The sequence below is a fragment of the Crocodylus porosus genome, unplaced genomic scaffold, assembly GCF_001723895.1.
Source record: "Crocodylus porosus isolate Cpor-Errol unplaced genomic scaffold, CroPor_comp1, whole genome shotgun sequence".
NCBI lineage: Eukaryota > Metazoa > Chordata > Crocodylia > Crocodylidae > Crocodylus > Crocodylus porosus.
The window spans coordinates 225,530,203-225,553,023 of record NW_017728886.1 but is presented as its reverse complement, the minus strand read 5'-3'; the positions used below and the strand labels follow the sequence as shown (position 1 = coordinate 225,553,023).

General features: G+C 37.0%; 1 protein-coding gene across 2 annotated transcripts in view; it reads left to right on the top strand.

Moving 5' to 3' along the window:
- Positions 1–22,821, top strand: part of MMP16 (matrix metallopeptidase 16) — a 287,844-nt gene that overhangs the window by 235,016 nt on the left and 30,007 nt on the right. For both annotated transcript variants that reach the window (XM_019550163.1, XM_019550171.1), the window contains exon 7: positions 17,957–18,095. In XM_019550163.1, coding sequence (XP_019405708.1) covers positions 17,957–18,095 — 139 coding nt within the window. The remainder of the gene's footprint in view (positions 1–17,956; positions 18,096–22,821) is intronic.

The following is a 22,821-nucleotide window of genomic DNA, read 5'->3' as shown; positions in this document are numbered from 1 at the left end:
ACGTTCCCCCAGATCCTGGTGGTCACCCCTGATAAACTTATAGGTTTATCCCAAACTCATAAGTAGGTAGCACATACTCTGCAGAAGCTTCTCTACCCCCATGGTTGAATGAAAAGGTCCTTTAGAAATTAAGCGGCTTCAGTAGCATTTTTATCATTTTTGCTTTAAACAGTTTGCTAAGCAGTTACTTCTCTTCTGTATGGAAATTTTAAATACACGGTTGGAAGGAGACTATTTTTCATTAAATTTATATAGTTTCACAGCAATATCAGTAGAACCATATTTTTGCTTAATCAGTCAACATAGAAATGTTTTTATATGGCAATGCTTTTCACACCCTCATGCATAAGGATATAGGAGAAACACATAAAAAAAGAGTCCTTAACTCTGTCCTAATATGCTTCCAATCATGGAGTTCCCATCCACCCAGTATCAGCCTGTTATCCACTTGGGTATTTCAAAAGGTAGCTTGTTAAATTTGAATTATAATGCTACCAAATAAGCATCTTCACACATACATATTATTTATTTATACAAATAAGTTGGGTTTGTAAGCCTCATGATTGTACTAGGTTTGACCATATCTAGAACAGTACTATTGGATTATCAGGATCAACTATATTTTATTTCTTAGAAAGACTTTTTGTTTTAGATCAGGCAAACATACTTTGATTTTTCAATATAGAAGAAAAAGAGATTTTCTAATGTACAAAAGCTTGATTCTGGCCCCCTTTATTCATGTTGAGTGATCCATTTTTCTACTGACTCATAGAAATCGTACACTCATAAGTGAATACTATATGGGCACATCTACATGAATATACTCTGGCTCAAATTGAGCGGGAGTAAACCAATCCTGACATCACCATCTACAAATGCATTTAAGCCCAGTAATTTACTACATTGCCAGATACTATTTGTATCTCATGGGACTGCCCAGCAGCACAGTAAATTAGTCTACTATGCCCTAATTGCTGCACATGTGTAGACAGTTTTACGACACAAGAAATTAGGCTACTGCACAGTAAAGCATCTCATGTAGACGCGCCCTGTGAGTAGGTACAGCAGAACTGGAGTTAAGAAGTTTTGAAACTTTTCTTAAATCTTTAATTAAAATGGTGGGTGGGGGTGAAGCCCACCCAAAAGGAGCTCATTATTAAACGACGTTTGTGAATGATAGGATGTTCTCACAACTGGGAACCCATTAGTCTTTATGTGTTCTAATGCCCCGTAGAGAAATGATAGCGCTGATGGGTATACCCACCAGGTCTGTGTGCTCTGTGATATTGTCACAATTTGTAAGCCAAGTATTTGTGGCTATTTCCTTGCACAATCTACAGGAAAGCACCTTTGGAAATGCTGTTATTGATACAATAGGCATCAGTCTTCTGAGTCAGAACTGACAAGTACCCAAGTGTTTTGGTATGGACCTATAAAGGTATTGACTTTCAGGTAAGATGTGAGAACCTGAAGCACCTGACTTGTTGTAGTAATTAAAGAAGTTGTGCCACATTTTGCAATTGTAATTCTTCTATGCACTTTCAGTTGGATCCTTTTAAATTCTCTCAAGTATTTCATAGTTTTGTTGTTCAGTACCAACCAACTTCCATTTTTCATCTGGCAAGGATTGTTTCTGGTAATCAGTTAAAATATATTGATACCTACCACAGTTTATAAAACACCTAGGAATCCTTCTGGATAAAAAATTTACAGTATATAAATGCCATTGCTACAATCCATGTAGGAAAGATAACCAAAGAGGGGGAAACGTATAAAAAATATTCACAAAAGTGAGATGCATTTTGATAATGAAGATGTGTTCTAAATTTTTCAGTCGCTGAAAAGAAGTGAAAGACAAAGGATATATTGCATTCATACTTTGTTGAAAATCATAGCAGTATATCAGAAGCAGAATAAAATATTCCAGAATTAACTGCTACTAAATAAATTGTTTTGTAATTAATTAAACCTATAGAATAAGAAAGGGTAAAATTATTAAATCTCCTCCCTAAAAAATCTACCTTAAATAGTGGGTAGTGTCAACTATTAATAGATACTTTAATATTATTTGGATTACCATATATGCCTTTGAAAAGATGCCACTGTAAAGTTTTGTCATTCCCATACGAATAAGATTTTTTTTAGAAAATCTAATGTTCTAATAATTGGACCTGCTTTTCAGAATTTTTTGGCTATTTTTTCTGTAATTCATTTAGGCATCCAGTATCCAGAGTTAGTGCGCAAAAGCGTGTTTATGCACAATGTAGTCAGTCAAATGCCTAATTTTGTATATGAGTAAATATCCAAATTGCATAGGGAATTTTGTTTTAAATGTAGGGCACTGATAATGTTAGCTCCCAATATTGGATGCCTGTTTTTGAAAATAGGCTTTGTAATATGCAATTTATTTAGCCAACTTTAAACACAGAACACCCAAAATATATCACATATCTCAAAATGTGTGTTCTGAAAAGTTTAAGTTTGTAATATCCTTTTATGTTGCTGATTCTAAAATGAAAAACCCTCTGAAACAATTGAACAAAGCATGTTGTCTTTTAGATGAGGCAGGTGTATGAACACTAAAGAATGATTTACAGAATCTTTTCTAAATATGAGTGGGTGTACTGAGAGCTTTGTTGAAGAACTACATATTTCTTGAATATGTTGTTTGTCTGAAGTTTTAGAATATTTTGTTTGTATTGTATCTGAAATCAGAGTGCCCTGGTGGAGGTATACATGAAACATGCATTTATGAATAGTAATACAATAGTAAATATCTTATTAGAATGGCTCATTTTTAATATAAATAAGCAAAATATAATATAAAGGCATCACATGATATCTCTCCAGTGGTTCAGAACTTAGTGTTATACATGTGAAATTTTGTCAAACCACGTGAAGTAGAATAGCCTTTTGTTTCTTGACTTTTTTAAAATTCTCAACACAGAAAATGCAAGCAAGGCTGAAAATTATTGGAAATGTCAAGCATGAATAGTATGTATGGACAGATGTTTATTCCCCGTATTAAATTCTGCACATACAAAGTTTTAAAAGCATCTGTGTAGCAAGTCTTTCCTATTTTGATAATATTAATGTTTAACAAGTAGACTTAATTACTTTTAGGATAATTATTAGTGTACCTTTACAGAAACATGAAGAACAAAGGGGATAAAGATAAGGTTTCCTAGGGTAAGCTAGTATGCTATAGGAGAAGTTCTCTCCCTGTAAAAAGAAGCCAGGGTAGCGTATGATAACAATGTGCTTGGACTAAAGCTGTATAACTCCCCTATCCAACCATTTAGTCCAGCAGTTTCTCTTTTGTTAGTGCTGAATTTTATTTCACACTTTAACTGAGTCTTCATGGTGTTTGCAGCTACTGAGGCTGTTTCCTATTTTGATGGGATGTATTCCTGAAGAGTGGTTCCAAAGAGGATGAAGCTAAACTGGCAGATAACAGAATGAGGAGCAATAAATAGCCTGAAGTTGCAGCAAGGGAAGTTTAGGTTAGATATTAGGGAAAAATTTCTCACTGGGACAGTGGTAAAGCACTGGAACAGGTTACCCAGAGAAGTGGTGGAATCTCCATCCTTGGTGGTGTTTAAGACTCAGCTAGACACAGCCTAGGCTGGGATGATCTAGTTAGGGAAAGTCCTGCTTTGAGCAAAGGATTGAATTACATGACCCCCCTGAGGTCCCCTCCAACCTTAATTTTCTATGTTTCCATGATTTCACTGGCATCTGTATCCGTTCAACATGATATGCAGTCTAGGCCACCATGCTCTTGGGAAGGAGTTTAAACAGAATGTTTTTTTCTCTTGTCAGTTACAGCTCATTTAGGAAAGAAGTTTAACAGACATGTGTGACCATAAAAATAGTAGGAAAAGGACCAATTGTAGGAAAAGACTCTTATGTGCAACATAAAAAGCAATAGAAGGTATGAGAGCAGACATTTTTGGAAGAAGGCACATAAAATAGTTAATAGGCCCTTTGACTCCCCAGTGGTTACATATCCACACATTTCCAAAAGACTCACCCTAGGACTGAAATGCTCTGGAACTAAAGCACCGGACTTGATACTGCAGCAGCTCCTACAGATTTGCCCAGATTGCGTGTGTTGGAGTGGTTTGAGATGGTTTCAGTGGGACTGAACTGCTACCTATATGACATAAAAAGTAGTTATGCTTTGTTGAACTTCAGTGAGCCTTTAATATTTCTACCTCTTTGTTCTAATGATTGTCCTATCTTTTTCTTAAATCTGAATACTGCTGAAGACCAAGAGTTAATGCATCTTTCATGTGAAGAAGCTACTTCTGAGAGTAACACAGGAAAGTATTTAGTGACAGGGCTGGGGGAAAAGAAATGATAAGGGTGAAGTAGTGAAGTAGAGAAAAGAATCCAGAGGCAGGAGGAGCAGTACGAAATAACCAAGAAAATGAAGGTAACAGAAGCAGAAGTGAGAGAAGAGATGATGAGAAGAGAAGAGGGGATGCAGAAAAGAGATGGCAGAGATAGAGAACACAGAGCTTGGCAAGAAAATGAGAGAGAAAAGAAAGCATATAGGAAAAGGGAGGGCACAGAACAGAGATAAGATATTGCTCTCGGTAAAAAAAAAATCCAAATTTTAATGACAAAAATAAGAGCTATGGCACAATAAAAAATTAAAGGAGAGAAGAAACCAAATAGGGAGAGAAAAAGAAAATGAAAGGGTTATAAAAGAAGGTGGAATTGCGTGTTTAGATCTAATGTCACTAGAAATAGGGAAAACTGAAATGTGTAGGTATTTTGTTGCAATTCCTATGTTTTTTAAATCAGCAAAGGTTTCTGAGGGATTGCTAACATTTTGCTTAATGGAGAGTACTTAGGAACTTGATGTAGTGTATAAAGAAGGCTCTTTTGCTGCACTTTCAGCAATGCTTTCTTCTCTTTCATCTTTGTCATCACAGCTTACAAAACAGAATCAGCTATACAGGCTTTGGATAAAGAAGACTGTGCATTATAGCTACGCCTCATTCAGAGCTCATAAAATATATGTACACAACAGATTAAAATGAAAAGGGGTTTTTTTTGTACTTATAGAGAAACAGGCAGACAAAGCATAGATAGATTATTACATTGCTTTAACAAAGAGCTTCACTTACTTAGATTTTCCCTAATCTTTGAGCTCCTGCTTTCCTGATCTCAGATGCTCATGTTTAAACCTCATGGCTTTGCACTTGCTCTCAAGAATCCCATGTGTGTTCCACTTAGGCCGTGAGAAAGAATTTTCCATTTACCTCAGATGTGCTAAGGAGGCTGTGTTGTCTTCTGGTGGGGGTAGAGAACAAGAAGCCAAGAAGGCACTGGCATTTAATGAAAAATGAGATGTGTTTTGGCCTTGGAAAAGTCATTTGATATCCCTGTGCATCAGGCAGGTCACGCAGAAAAACAGACAAAAGAATGGACCTTGCTGAAACTTATATGCTGCTCCTGAACAGAGCTTTCCTAGATAAAATCACTTAACAAGAGGGTATTAGTCCCAATCATCTCTTAATATATAACAATAGTAACTCCTCTGCCTAATAGGAATGAGTGAGCCTGTAATAAATAATGCACATTGTATGTTAACATTTGCAAGAGTGCTTTAGCAACTGATCAACTTCCAATGCTGAATGGTCACTTTAAGGCATGTAATATGGAAATCAGTTCAGTGTTTTTGAGAGTTTATGGCAGATTTCTGGCTGTTGCATTTGCATCCTTCCTTTTTTCTTTGAAAGAATTCAGAGCTTAAACCACAGAGTTTAAAGATCTGAGTCTGATGATAATGAAAGGTGCTATGCTTTTTCTGAGAGGTGAAGAGTGTCCTGACTTCCTACATCACATTTTGGAGCTGTTCATATCTAGTCTACACTGATTACTGTTGTCTGAAGCCCCTTGAAAGAGCTGCATTGCTTTAGAGGATTCAGATAAATAATGAGCAACCAGTAGTAAATTTGTTTGCTAATGGATGGACACTAGTACTATGGTATGTATATAAACCTTTCCTGTTCCTAATGTATATCATCCTAATGTTAAAGCCTTTTAAATAATGTACAAATGTGATGTATTCTTAAGTGTAATTGTTTCATAAACCAGTCTAAAGTTAAATACATCCATATTGTCATATGTGTCTTGTATCATAAAGTGGAATCTATACTTGATCTCACTGAAATTAGTTGACTTCTTGATCTTGATCCCAGAAGTAGGAGCAAACATTGAGTTTTGGTATTAATTAAAGGAAAACACTAGACAAACCCTGAAATCTTAAAATAACTGAATTGTGTCATTCTGTCTTATATATTTAAGTCCCTTAGGTTGTTATTGTCTTCACTTCCATAAATATTATTTTGTCAAATAGTTGTTTCCAGTTGCCTGGGTATAGTGAACGTTCACAACATGGAAAGTGTAAAATAGATGTTATCAAAAGAGGTGGCTGAAAAATGTGAGGTGATTAAGAATGCAGCATTAACACACAGTACTATAATGTACTACTAACTGGCTAAATTCCAGTTAACTGCAGAGAAAACAGGATCATGGCTGTAAGGAGGAAAATGACAGAATAAATTTTTCATGACCCCTAACAAACCATCAGTTTACCTCTACCTAAACTATATTAATAGCTACAGAGGCAATCAGTAATCTCATAGTGATGCTAAATGTGGGGCTTAACTCTTTTTCAGTCCCAGGCGTTCCCTGAATGCACAGTCAGTGCAGAAGCTGTCTTCCAGAGACAACTTTATCCAAGCCTGGAGTCTTCAAGGGAAGGACATAGTTGAGTACATAATACAATGCAATAAGTTCATGCATAGAAGAGGACATGAAAAATTATATGTGCTTTTGCAATAACTGAAAAATTAAATAGGCAAAATGAAATTAGAACCTGATCAGGGTCAATTCTGTCTCAAAAAATAAAAATAAAAACAGAAAAAATGCCAGGGGTCTATTTAAAGTTACAAATAGTCAGTATCTCTTGCAACATTGTATACTTTAAATACCCTTTTAGACTTTGATTTAGTACCAGTTCAGATAGGATGCTTGCATTCCTATAAAAAAGGCCCTTTGCTACTCTGGATTTAATACACACGTAATACAACTATAATACAAAATATAATTAATTTACAATTGTAATAAGACCTTTCACCTTCCTACTGTTTCTCTTATGTCTTACTCTATTGTGTCTATTAATAGTGAATTTTAATCATCTCTTTGCAGTCAGCACAAGGCCTTATCACTACTTATATGCAATTTAAGGTTTATTTTCAAGGATGAATTTTGTGCAGTGTACATAAAAAGGATTATTGTGGCCCAGGCATTGGGAACTGGTGTTAGTCTCCACTTGATGAAAAGCAGACCTTGAACAAAATTAGTGGTAAAATCACCTGCATCCTCACATTCCCTTGATGCTGCTGAATTCTTCTGTACTATCTTCTTTTTTTGGAGCAAACAGCATTCAAGGGCAGGACAAGAGTGCTAAAAGTATGTATCAGTTCAGCTACGGAAAAGGCCTAATGTCTTCATTTTTTCTTTGTTAAACCCAAGCTTTCAGTGGAACCGAAAGACCAATGAATGTGAGAGCATCTTTTTAGATCAGAGTCTTGATGATCATTTTGAGCCCCTTCCACTGAGTCAGCAGTGAGCTGATTTTATTTAATGTCTTGTTTGATGCACTTCCCCTCTCTGTCTGCTAACAGGTTGTGGGTTTTTTTCTTTTTTTTTTATTGGAAGCCATTAACTACAAAAGTTGCTAAAGGTTTTCTTTCTTCCTCCGAGTGCTCTGCACATTTTTAATGTGTTACATTTGGTAGTTTTCCTGTTATTAGTGGGTATAATTTGGAACTATGGTTTGGGCTGTGATACATAGTTGCAGAATTATACGTAGAGTTGATTAGGTATAAAAATAAAGGGCAGAGTTCTACAGATTTCACAGTACATTAATGTTTTACTGTTGGCAATAGTTATAGGTACAGAGGAGAAGGAGAAAATGATGTGCAGAATACCAAAAAGTTCTATTATTTTTGCCCTTAGAACTCTATTAGATTTTTTTTTTTTTTATTACAGATGAATTGAAACATTGGCAAACTGTTTTTATTTCTCTTCACTATCAACACTGTTACATATCCCTAAAGGACTCTGAAGGACAGGTTAGGTCAGAATAAAGACCTAAACTGATATAAAATATTTATAACAATACAGATTAGAGAGTTTATTTCTAAAAGTGAGAAAGTACTGATTATTTTTTAGGTATTAGATGGAAGTAGTCAAAAAAGGAACATTGTTAGGATTAAATTTTTTTACAATGAGAATTTACAGAATCAAAGAATAAGAATTTGCAGTTAATGTGATTGCCAAGGGTATTTGAGTCATTACTGTTGTTGCATATTCTAAGATTAGGAGGAAACGTTGGTAATTGGATACCATTATATGCAAACTGCTGGTTACACACTGACTTTTAATTATGGACATTGTAATACACCACCTTTATTTCAAGGTTTCCAAATATGGTTTTTAAGAATGTTCAAAATGTTCATACATCTTACCATCGTACTCAATATATTAAAGAAGATACTGGAGTCTGTAGAGGCCCTATGATTATCCCAATTCAGGCAACAAGTCAATCACAAGGCTAAGAATAGAATCCTTTTCTACTGGTTCTTATTCTCTAGGCCTAAGCACTACACCACTTAGAACTGCATAAAGTTATCTAGTCCACCCTCTCCCAGCCTAATGGCGTTTGTGTATCATGTCTTTGTTCAGTCTACTTCTGGGTAACTAGCAATAAGTTTCGCTTTCTTTCTTCCACACACAGCTCTGTAGGTTCTCTCTCTGCATCTTTTTTGGATATTTACCCTTACACACAATTTCAGTTTCCCATTCCTTATTGTCATCCTACAGCTTCTCATTTTCTTTGTTACTATTTTAGCCTTCTTAAACAGTTTCTTTCCTTCTTTAATGCTGATGCGTATCTAATTCTAACATAAATGTTTTATCAGTTTCCCCTTTTTCTTAAACTCTACTTTTGGCTAAATTTAATTTTACCTGATGTACCTGTCTTATATTTAATTATTAAAATAATGTTTTGATGCATTTGAACTACAAAGTGATGATGACCTGCAAACTTGGAGGAACATAGCTAACCATCACAATTTAGCTGGCTATAAAAAAGGCATTAAATGAAATTGCAAACTTAAAGGAAAAGACACCAATTTGTATGCATTGCACTGTATTTCTTTGTCCAGCTGGTAATTGGAATGGATGCAATAAATCATTTGTCCAAGCTGATATGCCAAGGTTGATGACATTTTGAGATAATAATAAAATTAGATGTACATTAAAATTGTATATCTTGGAAAACTAACAGTTTCAGAATGCATAATCAAATATATTTGCCAAGGAAGACAAAAACAGATTTGTCTAATATAATCAAATCCTAACTTGAACTTTATCACCTGCTGAGGAGATTGAAATTTCTTTTAAGTACAAGAGTGAATCTTTCAAATATGTGCATATCCTTTCAGGATTATGTCACTTTCCTACTCCTCTAATAGATAAATCATATTACAAAATTGCTTTAGTCATATTGTATAACATGTTCATCTATGCACGGACTGCAAAATTGCCAGTAATATAACTTTGTTTATGAACATGTTTAAATGAAAATGAGCTGAATCATTTGACTGTGTATCTTGAAGCTATTTCCAGCTGATGAATTAATCAGAGAAACACTTCCAACAATGGGAAAGAAATACTGCACTGAAAGTAATTGCTCATATACAAGGAGTAGTCTACCTCCAAAAACTGTGCCATACAGGGTTGCCAGAGAGAAATTATATATGCAGAGAAAACCACATGATTATCTTGGGAATTAGCAAGGTAAAATAATTACTGGGAAATTATTGGCAATTAGCAAGGGAAAAAAAAGGTAATATCTTGTTGTTTAAAAGTTGTCCAGAACTTGTCAGCACAGCTTCCCCATATTACATCCCTACCCATTGGTGGACGGGTTGTATATGCCAGGTCATAAATGAAAGAATGCTTAGAAGTTTTATATTCTCTCAGGGCAAAACCATTCTTAAGAAATACCTGCATCTGCATGTGTGTGTGTCAATATGTACATGCACACACAAATGTACACCTTCTTCCCACGTTGCGATCCATAACGGAGTAACTGTGATCTACTCCCACCATTCAACTTCAGAAATAAGGCACAGCCCCTGGAGAGTGCCCACAGCTAGCCTCTTGGGGCTTGCTTTGCTTTGGGGTTTGCCGGCATTAGCTTGGGATCTGACTGAACTGAGAAATAAATAAATAAATCTGAGGTTTAGAAACCATAAATGAATATGTATTTTGGCACAGCCCTTGTTGTTTAAGGTCAACAAGTGTAGATTAAATATAACTACCCTTTGAAGTGTTGCTAGAGGAGAAATTGTCACAATAAAATAAATACTTTTACCATACATCAGGGAGAACCACTGCGTGTAATTGCACTTTCTTTGTTTTTATTCTTAAAAATAAAAGAGACTCCTAGTTCAAAGCATTAGATTAGCATCAAGTCTACACCCCATGTCTTTAGTTCACATCCGTATGTTGATGCAAATGCAGCAATTTGAACAGAAAATTAAAGGCTTTCAATGTCATACTGTCAGAGTATTCTAGTAAATGACTGCCATTGGTGATTAAAGAAGAAATACCTGGAGAGGTAAAATTGGATTCAGGTTCTTAAACTTTGGTATGATGCACTAAGTATATGATTTACTGCTGCACTAAGTGTTCTGTTCTGAGGGCAGTTGTCAGTAAGATTGATTAGATAGCTTCACAACAGCAATGTATAGGTAGAATGGTTTTCCTAGTGCAAAACCCTCAGTCTGATAGTTGTAAACTCTCATCATATGAGCTATATGAATAAGGAGATGGTTCTGCTTGCTTTGATTTTGAAAAATCAAAGTTTGCCCATGAGACAGTCCCTTCCAGAGTGCTTTTTTTCAGGCAAGAAAAGGTTTTTTCAGAGTCCTTAAACTTAAGCTTTGATCATTTCAGAAGGAAAAGAGTAAGTAAAGCTTCTTTTCCCATTATGATTTATCACCTGAACTGCACGGACATATTTTTTTTTCTTTTAACCACACAGATTTACTGTGCACTTTAAAAAGGAAACTTAAGTCACACAATGCAGTGCAACTTGATATTTTCTATTGTATTTCATGTTAGCAACATCTACATAATTTATTAATAAATAACAGGAAAGGCAAAGATATTAAGAGAGACAGAGACATTATCTAGCTATTCTGCTAATATAAATTGGTGTAGCACTCTTTGAGTCACTGAAGTCAGTTAAGCAATGCTGATATAACCAGTGGAGGATTTAATTCAGTGTGCTTTCATTTATGATTGAAAATGGATGTATACTTAAAGGAGAGGTCTACACAGGTACTTAGGGTTGACTCTTGATGTCAGCTTTAATCAGCTGAAGCCACATGAGCCAACCTTCCCCTTCTAATGTTATATCTTTCAGCTGGCATCAAAACCAACTGCTTTTTTATGAAGTGGAGCTCTTCTACAAATCAGTTTGTAGACTATTTGTCTCTTCCTGTTGGTTTGTCTCTGTAGACAATAGACAAAGGAAGCGGGGTGACAGAGAGCTCAAAGTAAGGAACAAAGACTATGGGTTTGCTGGCAATAGACTTAAGTCCTGAAGCACCCATGTGAATTCTTAATGCTTAGCTTACAGTGGTGGGCTAAGTGACATAACCAATCTCAGAACCTAAGGTTTAGCAGAACTGGGATGGCACTGGGCTGTCACTGGAATTCAAGCTGAGGAGGTCATAGTATAGGTGGTCAACAGGTTTTGGGGTTAGGGCATCTTTAAGGTCAACCATAACTATTAATGTGGACAGACATGGAGGTAAAAACTCAGAAGGTTGTTCCAAATAGTAGACCCTTCAGGGCAGATGACATTTCTAGTAATGGACAGATGCAGCTAGGGACAAAAAGGAGTCTGGTGCTGCTCTTAAACAAGCAGATGGTGTGGGGAGTTAGTGGAGGGAGGAGGAAGAGTGGGAGCGGAGAGAGAAGGGACAGTGAAATAAGTCTGCAAAGTGGTTTGAAGAACATGAAGGAAAAAATTAATTGGATCTTGAAATGAAATTCCTTGTACTAATCAGAATAAAGAAAAAGAGGTGCAGAGAGAGCCTGATACTAATCAATAGAAAGTTAATAATGTCATACACTTTTATGTCTAATGTATGATAACAAGGTCGGGTGACACTTAGAGACTAACTTTTTCAGAGAAACATAAGCTTTTGTCAGCAACAGCCTACTTTATCAGAAGATATGAATGGACTTGCAGAGATCAGCAGTGGTACTGAATAGACTGGAAACAAGTAATTTACTTAAATAGGAATTGGAATTGGAGGAGGGGGCACTGATGAGAGGTCCTGCCTAATCCTTTGTTTTCCTAGGTGCTTCTCTCTACTTAATGCATGGTGGTTGACTGATTTAAAATCAAGAGTCTAAAGATAGACGCCTATGGCCGTGTCCACATGAGTGTGAACATTTGGTTCCCTGGGGACAATGAGCAGCGGCACACCTTGTGCAGCTGCTAGCTGTCCCAGGGGAATGCCTGTGCCACGTGCCTTCTGGCACATGGCAAATTACCCCAGTTGGGGCCAAGTGGGGTAGGGGAAGCTGGGGCCAGCACTGTCCTGGTGCCAACAGCCATACATAGGGTCCTGGGGGCCTCCCGGGACTGCAGCAGCAGTGATCCTGCAACTTGGAACCTGGCCAGCAGCCGGAGCATGGCTGCAGACTTACCTGCAGTACTACATACCACATAGCTGCACTTACCTGGACATGGCCCATGAATGTAACTTGGTATAAATCATAAACATATACACATTCAAAGTTGTAAATACTTTAGGCAAATATTAAAATACTTTAATAGATTCAAAGACATTAGGGCTGGAAGGGACCTCAGAAGATCGTCGAGTTTCATTAGCAAAATGAAAAGGCCTTTACTAAATTCAGCTCCCTGTATTTGAACTATAACTCAATATGAAATCCATAGCAGAAACATAGTAAGGAAGATAATTTTTGAGCTCTGAAAGAAATATCAGGATGAGAATGGTACTCTTGGTGCAAGATGAGAGTAACGCTTACTGAAGCTGGAGTATATTGCTTCATTAGTTTGGCAAACAGTTCTGTACTGTGGAATTCATGTAGGCCAGGAATTCACTAGTCCTTTCATCAGCAGACACAGGTCCCAATTCATTGCTTGTATAATTGCATTTATTATTGTTGTATTATACTGGAAATGACCTTGGCCCACAATACCATAATGCAATCCAGTAGTTAGCACAAAATTAGAAAAAAAATATTTTTGAAAGCCCACTTATATATTTACATGTTGGGCAAGTATTGAATAGAGTGATGTGTATTCAGCCTTTGAAGTGGGGTTAGGAAAAAGAATGAATTGTAGTTTACCAAAGAAGAATCTCAAAGTTAGGAATAAAAACTTTCTTAAGATATTTATAAGCTATGTTTAATAAATTTACCTTTATGGAAAGTAATTTTGGACACCTGATCAGATTATGAGTGTGTCTCTGAATTGGTGCAATGCTCTTTATTTTTTACTCAAAATGTGTTACGTTGTGTGGAAGGAATTGCTTTAATGCTTTTGAACCTAGGTATCAAGTTAATAAGATATGAGCTCAAAACAAAGGTATCAAGAGTAACTTTTAGGTAGGGAGGGGAGATGGGGAGTTAAGTATACTGGTCCAAGGTAATGAAGTTATGCTAACAAGCACAAGTCTTCCCTGCCATGGCAAGGAATTATTCATCTCCCCAGGCTGAATTCAGAAAGTCACCCAGGAATTGGACTATTACTTACACTGTTCATTGGATGCCAGTGGGGATTTTGTGACCCATTCCCTTCCTAGCAGAAGCAAGTGCTCAACTGGGCAGAGAGCTATTACACTTGACATGTTGACCACAGCCTACAAAGATCCATGGGAAATCATATTTTATTACGTTTGTCACTTACTAGCTGGAAAGTGGTGATGATTGAGACTCTTCAGTTGTCTGAATTTTCTCTTTGTGTATTTGTATCATGAAATAAAATGTTGTCTCTGGTATTATTACAATGAGTTTTAGCAAAATTACTACATCATAATAGTAGTCAGATCTTTTACTATTGTTTTGGGGAAGTATTTTTTCTCCTTTTTATGACTACAGAAATTTATAGCAATAGTTAAAGTGCAAAGTCAATAAACCTTATTTTCACCTGTTACCATTATGTGAGTTTGTGACTGAATTTCTTCATGCTCAATTTTTAAAAATCTCTTAAAATGAAAATAGAGTCAGAATGTTATAAATTCCATCTTTTGACAGTTTGACATTGTGTCTTTTAAGTCTAATCAAAAGGAGATTGTTACTGTTATTAGAACTACACATATAGCCCTCCTGAAAATGCTTGAATAAGATTTACAAGGTTTGCTCTAACGTCCTCTCTGAAAATCTAGATTTATTAGCTACACTAACATTTTATAAGCTTTGCCTATCAGAGGGGTTTCAAAACTTTGCCAAATCTGAGGATCACTTTGAGAAGCAAGCTTGAGCCCGTTAGTTAGTCCCAGTTCAGGAAAGTATGTTTTTAAGTTCATCCCTGTTCACCATAGTTTTTGAATACCTGTTCACAACCTCACTTACCCTAGACTATAGGGATAGTAAGCAGTCTACCACAAAATGATGGTGTGATGTGCCACCTATTACCCCACAGTTCTCCCCTCCATTGCAGTCTTTTGCTCATCCAAGCCTTGTGTTTCCCTCGCTGCAGAGGGGTTGGAAATCTGCAAGAGCAAGCTCAAGCAGCTGATGTTCAGCTCTGTGGGGCAAACACTTCTGGTCCGCAGCTATAGCTGGGTCACAAGCTCCAGCGGACACTAGCAAAAGGATACCAACCCTTTCTCTAGATGTGTGATGCTGTTGTGAAGCTATCTAATTTTACTTAAAGTTAATGGGCCAGTTTTTGGAAGACCTGTTAGAACCTGGATAAGTCCTTTAGCACACAAAATATATTTTTTAGATTTGGTTTTGCAACAATATTCATGTGTATAACGTAAACTATACTATTCCTGGGAAAATAGACAAGATAGGGAAATTCCATCCTAATGAAGACAGCAGTAGATATATATAAATTGCGAATTATTGCAGCTTGCTGCTTATTTTGTTTTTTGTTTAATAACTGATCCCTGATACTCTGTCTATGTTTGAGGGTTTTATAGAAAATCTGAGGATGACAAAGAGCCATTTGGCCCACTGAGACTTATCATTACATCATTTTTTCCCAGAACAGCACCTAGCCATTCTTAGATTGATTATACCTCAAATACCTTGCCTGCAAACCCATTCCAAGGATTTATTACTGTTGGAAAATGCTTTCTAATGTCTGTTTTGAGAATATTTTTCCTCTTAACTTTTACTTCCCATAAGGTCTCTTGTCTCATGTATGTGCTATGATTAAAAAAAATTCACCGAAGATGACATACTCTGTGGTAGCTTTCGGAACATGTGCTAAATCCTTGTTTCTCAGTCTTTCTAGATCCTTGTTATTCTATGTTATCATTTGATTTTTTCCCTTTGCCTTTTCTTAACTGGAATTTAGACAGTTCATCCTAAAAATTGATTTGCTGGCCTTCCTTAAGAGCCGTAATATATTTTATAGTAGAAAGTGGATAAGGCCAAAAATAGTAGTCTGATCAGACTATTATACTGCAGCTATAATGTATAATCATGTTGCACTAGCAGCCCCAAAAGCCAGACATGAGGAGAAAAAGATATTTTCTTAATAGTACCATTTTCATCCAGTTATAAATTTCAGAACCAAACCCTTCAGAATGACTAATCTATTTGAGTAGTTTTTACTAGGTTAACTTCCTCACAGTAGATCTGGGATGGGAATATTTCTTTCTACTATAGATATGCAATACTGTTATTTTCTACGCCAGTCTGGATAGATATACTGCATGAAAAATGAACAATTAAAGAAGATTGCGAATTCTACTTGAGAAGAATGATTAATACAGCTCTTCATAAGCCTACCCTAGCAAAAATATTAATCTGTTCTCAGAGCTGTGCCAGTTCCCACAAGACCGCAGATATCGTTTTCTTGATAGGCTGACCTATGCAGAAGGAAGGTTAGGCTACCATTTTAGCCTTCTGTTACAGAGATCTGAGATGATGCTATTTTTCCTTTCTTTTGGCTCTCATCCCTTGTAATATTCATTCTTTATTACTCCATATGTAATTTGTATTTGCTTGTGAAAAGAAAAGAAAGGAGTTAACTATACGTATCAGACATTTGGCATAGCATTTTGCATAGAAATTGTCTGAACTGAAGGACCTTGGTCTATAGTGAAGAAATTAAGTATCCGTTACATATGAAGGGAACATTTACTTGATCAGCCCCTGCTCTTCCCTTCCACCATGTCATATATGAAATAGTTGCACTTAAGGGCAGATTTGGCTCTCCAACCTTAGCAACCATATCAAGGAAATGTTGCCCTACCCTCACCTAATTCCTCACATAATATATTCCTCCCACTTCCCAGTTAGGACAGTGTAACTATAGGCTCTGGCAAGCAGAGGCTAAGTTTAGCCTCTAGGGAAAGATGATATTGTGAATGGCAACATCATGCAAGAATGATGGATTTAAGGGTTGGTTCGTGCAATGGGTATCACTGATAAAGGCTGAAAGTGTTGGTGATATCATAGTCTGCATACAACACTTGGTCATATTTGTGCAGTTCTTAGTGCAGTGTGTCAGTACCCACATTGCAAATCTACCATCATAGCTAGTGGCCTGGGTCTCATTAGCAAGAAATAGCTTCTTAACCAATGACTACAGAAAAGAAGTGAATCACATTGTCAAATGAACTAATCCTCCCATACTTAGATGGGGGAGTCATTCCACTGATTTCTCTGAGCTTCAGATGGCTCGTGTCAGGACATAGTGTGTAAGGTTACAGTGCCAATCCCTACATTATTCCTGGTCTGCAGATAGAGCACCTTCCTGGATATCAGGAGATTTGCATTGTGTTGAATAAGATTAAACTGAAAGTTCATCAAGCATATAGGGAGGTTACTGTTCATCCTTCAGTCACTTAACTTAGCAAAGGATTTGGAAATAGTACAATAAAGAACTGAAGGCTGAATGTTGACATTGATTGTTGTTCAGTCTAGGCCTTCAAAAAGAAAACATTCAAGGGAAAGTATATTTAAACTAATATGGTAAGTTCTTCCTAAACAAATACCTGATGCAAGACTGATGATGTTAAATACCCCTAGAGCAGTGCATTTAACTAAAATGGGGTCATTTGGTGTGTACAGCTTTCTCTAAACATGGCAAACACAGGAAGTAGCTGTTCAAAATCAAATTATTTCTTAGTACTGTTTCTCAATAGGCCTGAAAGCTGTTCTGAGTAAATCCATTGACACCCTTGAGTAATTCCATTACATTCTATGAAATAATACTGGAAATGTTAGTATGTTTCTAAGTAGAATATTGCCTTTTTTTGTTTAATACACATGCTCTCCTTTCCTTTGTTTTTAAGCAGAATAGATGTTTGTTACAGAAAAGTCAGGTAGATGCATGGAAAGAAGTAGTATCAATTTTCTGCCTCTCTGTGGATATGTCTAATATTTTGTTTTTAATTATTTTAACATATCACTGAATCACTATTGTAAGAAGCTTTTTTTTTGCTGTCATTTCCTGGCTGGGGTTAAATTTATTTTATACTCATTTGGAGTTAATACAAATACACATAGACAAAGAAGAGAAGTTGTTGTCCCATACTAATATTCAATGTGTTTTCCCAGTCTCAAAAGTGAAAAGCAGCTCAACATATAGAGAGGCCTCAGAATATGCTAAAAGATTCATTTGTTTGGTTTTCAGGATCAGTGGTTTTGGCGTGTCAGAAACAATAGGGTAATGGATGGATATCCCATGCAGATCACCTATTTCTGGAGGGGACTGCCTCCAAGCATTGATGCAGTTTATGAAAACAGCGAGGGGAATTTTGTTTTCTTTAAAGGTAAGAAGAGCTAAAATCAAGGTAACACTTGAAAGCTTGCTGATACTATAAGTAAAAGCTTTCTGCTACATTCATAACATCACCTGTGACTTGTGAAAAACTCTGAATTTAGGGGATTGCTGGATGAGTGAACAGATAATGGTAAAATGCAAGCCTGCCACGTTTTTTGCTCATATTAGCTACCATTTCTGTTGCTTTTATATATTTATATATATATATAATTTTTTGTATTTGTAATTTTTCTCTGGTAAAGGTAAGGAAGTATCACTGACAGGAAGACAAAAATTAATTAAGAGTATGTTAAATCTTTGCTGACGTTCTATATGTGGATTAAAAATTGTCTGGATTAACAACATGTGAATGAGTAAAGCTGACCTTACACATTATGCTTAGACCATACTAAATCTGTGGAATATTTAAGTGGTGTTAAGGTTACAACATGTTGTGGACCGTCATATGGTAAGGGTTAGTTCTTGCCTGGATAGCTCTGGCTTGGCACTAGTGGGCTGGCGAGCAGGAGTGCAAGAAGCCAAGATACCTGGGTTTTATCTTTGCTCTGATGTAGATGGAGCAGTGCATCATGGGATGCTGGAGGACAGCAAATAGCTTATTTTATCTCCATAGAACAGGCTGAAGTTACCCTAAGAGGAGCTAGGTAACACAGCCCAGAGGTAACCCCTGCCTGAAGTGACATAACTTTGAACTGCTCAGAGGACACATAACATGAGTTAAAGAACTTTAGCTTGTGAACACTTGTGTTTAAAGTGTTCTTAGTATGGTCTAAGTAAGTATTTCCCAACATTTTCCAGCTGAGGGCATACTTATATTAATACAGATTTTCTGTGGCACACCTGTTAAGGCATTCCCCATCCTCATACCTGTTGTAGCTCATTGCCATGGCAAAGTTCCGTGGCACACCTGTTCATTTCTGATGGCACACTGTTATGCCATGGCACACTGGTTGGGAAACACTGGTCTAAGTGTAATGTGATTTTACCCTAAGGTTCCATGTGTTTTCCATAGTTTTGTCTTCATCTCTGGTATTACTAGAGACATTTGCATATTTTAAGTAGCATCTGTTCCCGCTGTATATATCTTACTGTGTGTCATATGTGCCATGTTACTGTAGCAGATCATTTCCAGTGAATTGATGGAAATCATGACGTTTCTTATTTCAGGTGGGAAACGAATTGCTAACAGATAATCTATTTTCATGTAAATATGACTAGTAATTAAAAAAAAAGTATGATAAAGAATAAAACTAAGAAAATATGTTTTGTATACTGAATTGTTAAGCAGTATGTTTTTTTTCCAAGTTTTACTTCAGGCATCAGCTGTTCTTTAATTTTAAAATTATTAAATATGCATCTCATTTAGATTTAATCTGAAAATTGTACTTTATGTTAAAGAAATACCAGTTTAACATCAAAACTTGTTCAGTGGAAATGAAAGCCAATGTAAAATATGATTATTTATAAGGTAGGAATTGTCAAAGAAGAAGAATCCAAAATGACAATTAGGAATCCGGTTGTAAAGCTCAGAATTAAATATGTAGGTTGTGACTGATTCATTGGTCTGCTCTTTTTCATATCATTGGCTGCTTACAGACATGGTAAAAAAAAGGCAAAACAGCGCTTTACCCTTAGCTATTAGATTAAAGCTCCAAAACCCCTGTTGAAGCATGCAAGCTCTGGGCAAGCTGAGTCAAACTGATGTGATTCCTCTTCTAGTCAAGCACTGTTTTGTTTTGGCTTTTTTCCACATCTGTCAGTGCCCATTATGCCTATGAAAAACAGAAGAAACAGCTTCAAAGTAATACTGAGGTTGTTATTTCAAAAGTAGACCCACCTTTATAGTAGGAGCACTAGCATAATGCTGTATGTTGCACTACCATGATGAAGAAACACTATATCCCAAACCGAAATATTACCGTGGAGTGCAAAGTGGCAAATATTAAATAGTATGCAGAAATACTGCACCCTGGCTAAATACAGATAATGATGATGAATATTTTGTTCAGTTAATAAAAAGTGTTCTCATGAACTCTGTATGTATCCTAAGGCAAGTTGTGGGTCTTTTTATGTACTGTGTATGTGGTAGCCACACAGCCATAACATATGGCATCTTTACATGTACTCCGGTGTGCGGGGTGCTTTAATTAGAGCAACTCTCAGGAGCTGTTCTAATTAAAATGCCCACAGCATCTCGTGTATTCAGTGTCCCACACTTCAAAATAGCAGCGGGGGCACTTTAACTAAAGCTTGTTTGACACTAAAGCACCCCCACCACCATTTTGAAGTGCAGGGACGCTAAATACACATGATGCCAAGGCTGTTGGAGCGTGCTAATCAATCAAGTCTGCTCTTGATGTTGAAGCAGGCATCCGGCACATGTATAGGTACCCATAAATTCCAGGGCCAGTTAATAATGAATAATAAAAGAATCATGTGAGAAGTTACATTTTTTTCGTCTGCTCAATAATACCTTTTTCAATTTTCTCAATAACCCTTTACCTCTAATTCTTCATAATTAAGACTAATTTTTTAATATAAAATACCACAAAAATATTGGCTTGGATCCTTATAATCAGGTTACACTAACCTGGAAGCAAAGATCTGTCAGTCTCATTTCATAAGCCCTATTCAACCCATTTCCTTTCAGTTGTTTTCCTTCTGCATGCTACAAGAGTGAAACAGCTGCTGCCTTAGTATTCGTCTGCTGGTATTCGCTCTAATTCTGTCTTATTCATTTTCTCCCATTCTAGCTCAAGAAAAGATACAGAGATAAAGAAAGAGAGAGAGCAGAGCAGCACAGAAGTGATTTTATTTCTTCTCTGTCTGCCTTCTCAAGATTCTCACCTACTGAGAACAAAACAGTAGAAGGAAGAGGTTCCTCCTCCTGTTTTAGCTTCCACTAATCAAATTCACTGATTTATATAGATCTCCTTCAGACCACCTCTTTTCCTTCTTCTCCACAACTCAGCCCATCTGTGTAGCTTGATTCTGTCTAGGTCTCTCATATGTTTTTGTTTTGATAAGGATTTACATCACCATGGTATCTGAGAACTTCTCTGTGTAAATTTGTTAGTCGTAATTGGAGTTGCGTAAACATAAATTATGATGTGCAGACACTGAGGGCTTAATTCAGACCTGCAGGAACACCATCTTGGCTCCTTTCAGACGTTTGTCTCACAATTGGGGTCTAATTAATTTTATCGTGAATCCAAAAAATCACGCATTGTGCCATGCCACATGTGCAAGGAAGGTTGTGTGATTTATGGGATCTGTGATAACATTTGTCAGACTCGAATTATGCATCTGCTGGCTGCGCCTGTCCCCCTGGGTGGGAAAAGCTGGGGAGCTGCCCATTCCTTGGAAGCACCCTGATCCATAACTGTCTGTATGGCACATCTCAAAACTGCTGGGTGCAGCCAGCAGACTGCACACTGGTGGTAGCTCAGCTCCATGGACAGCCAGAGATGGGTGTGCTGGGGATCTGGGATGTCCCCGCATGCAGGGAGATGGTGGTTGGCACAGTGCATCTTTAAATGTTTCTGCAGGGGCAGAATCAATGGGTCCCTTCTGTACCAGGAATCTTAAAGCCCCATCATGCAGCCAGCATTGGGCTGCATAGCAGGGCTTTAACATTGCCACGCATTCAAATTAAACTGCGATACAAGCCAGCCACAAAGATGTTCCACATTAAATCTGAAGCATCTCTGTCACTGGTTTGTCATTTTTATTGCAGGACAGCTTGTCTGAACACTTGGCATGTTTCAAAAAAGTTACAAGACACACTCTTTAAATCCACAACAAAAGTAACATCTGGAGGGGGCCCTTGACTGCCAGTGCTCTGGATGACTTTATCAAGCTGGCAGCAAAGAAAGAAGGGAAAAATTATTGTTTAGCTTCAGGTAAAAATAAAAATTTGAATGTCAAATCAATGAGACGCAATGAAATGGAGCCTCATACTGCCATTGTAACAGTCACTCCTGTTGTTTATATTACATTAACTAGAGGATGAATATATGCAGTCAAAACCTTGCCTAGTGTTCCTCCATGTTCTACTGGGAAGAACAAACTTAGCAATCATACCGACTTGTGTACGATCCTTGCCCAGAAGCCTTGAAGCTTATTAATTGTTTACAAATTCCAGATGTGCTGCTGGCTGCCTCTTCACTGGTATAATTTCTTAGGAAATAACGCCCAGACGGTATAGATCCATGGCTTTTCTCACATAGCACAGAGATACCCAAATAATAATTCTATTCAAGTAAAATCACTGCAGTTTTCTTGTCTGCCTTCTCATCTTGTATTGTATGAGTGTGGCCATATGTCAGAACTCAAGTCTCGTAGTTTGCTAGATGTATGATATTTCATTAACTGTCTTAGAAACACATCCCACTTTACCTTTGTTTCCATAGACCTCCTAAAAGTAGAGTCGATCAAATGCCAGTGTTTCTATCTAGGGTATTTCCAGGATGTCTTGAGCTTGTTCCTTTGATGGAACAAATGTATGGTGTTTGACACACAGCCACTGACATTCATAAAATGAAAATGCACACACAGGCCATGTCCATACAAGCATGGACATTTGTTTCCCTTGGGACAAGAAGCAGCAGGGCACCTTATGATGCTGCTGGTTGTCCCTGGGCATCATCTGTGCCACATGCCCTCTGGCACAAGGGAAGTTACCGCAGGTGGGGTGACTGGAGCCAGCACTGGAC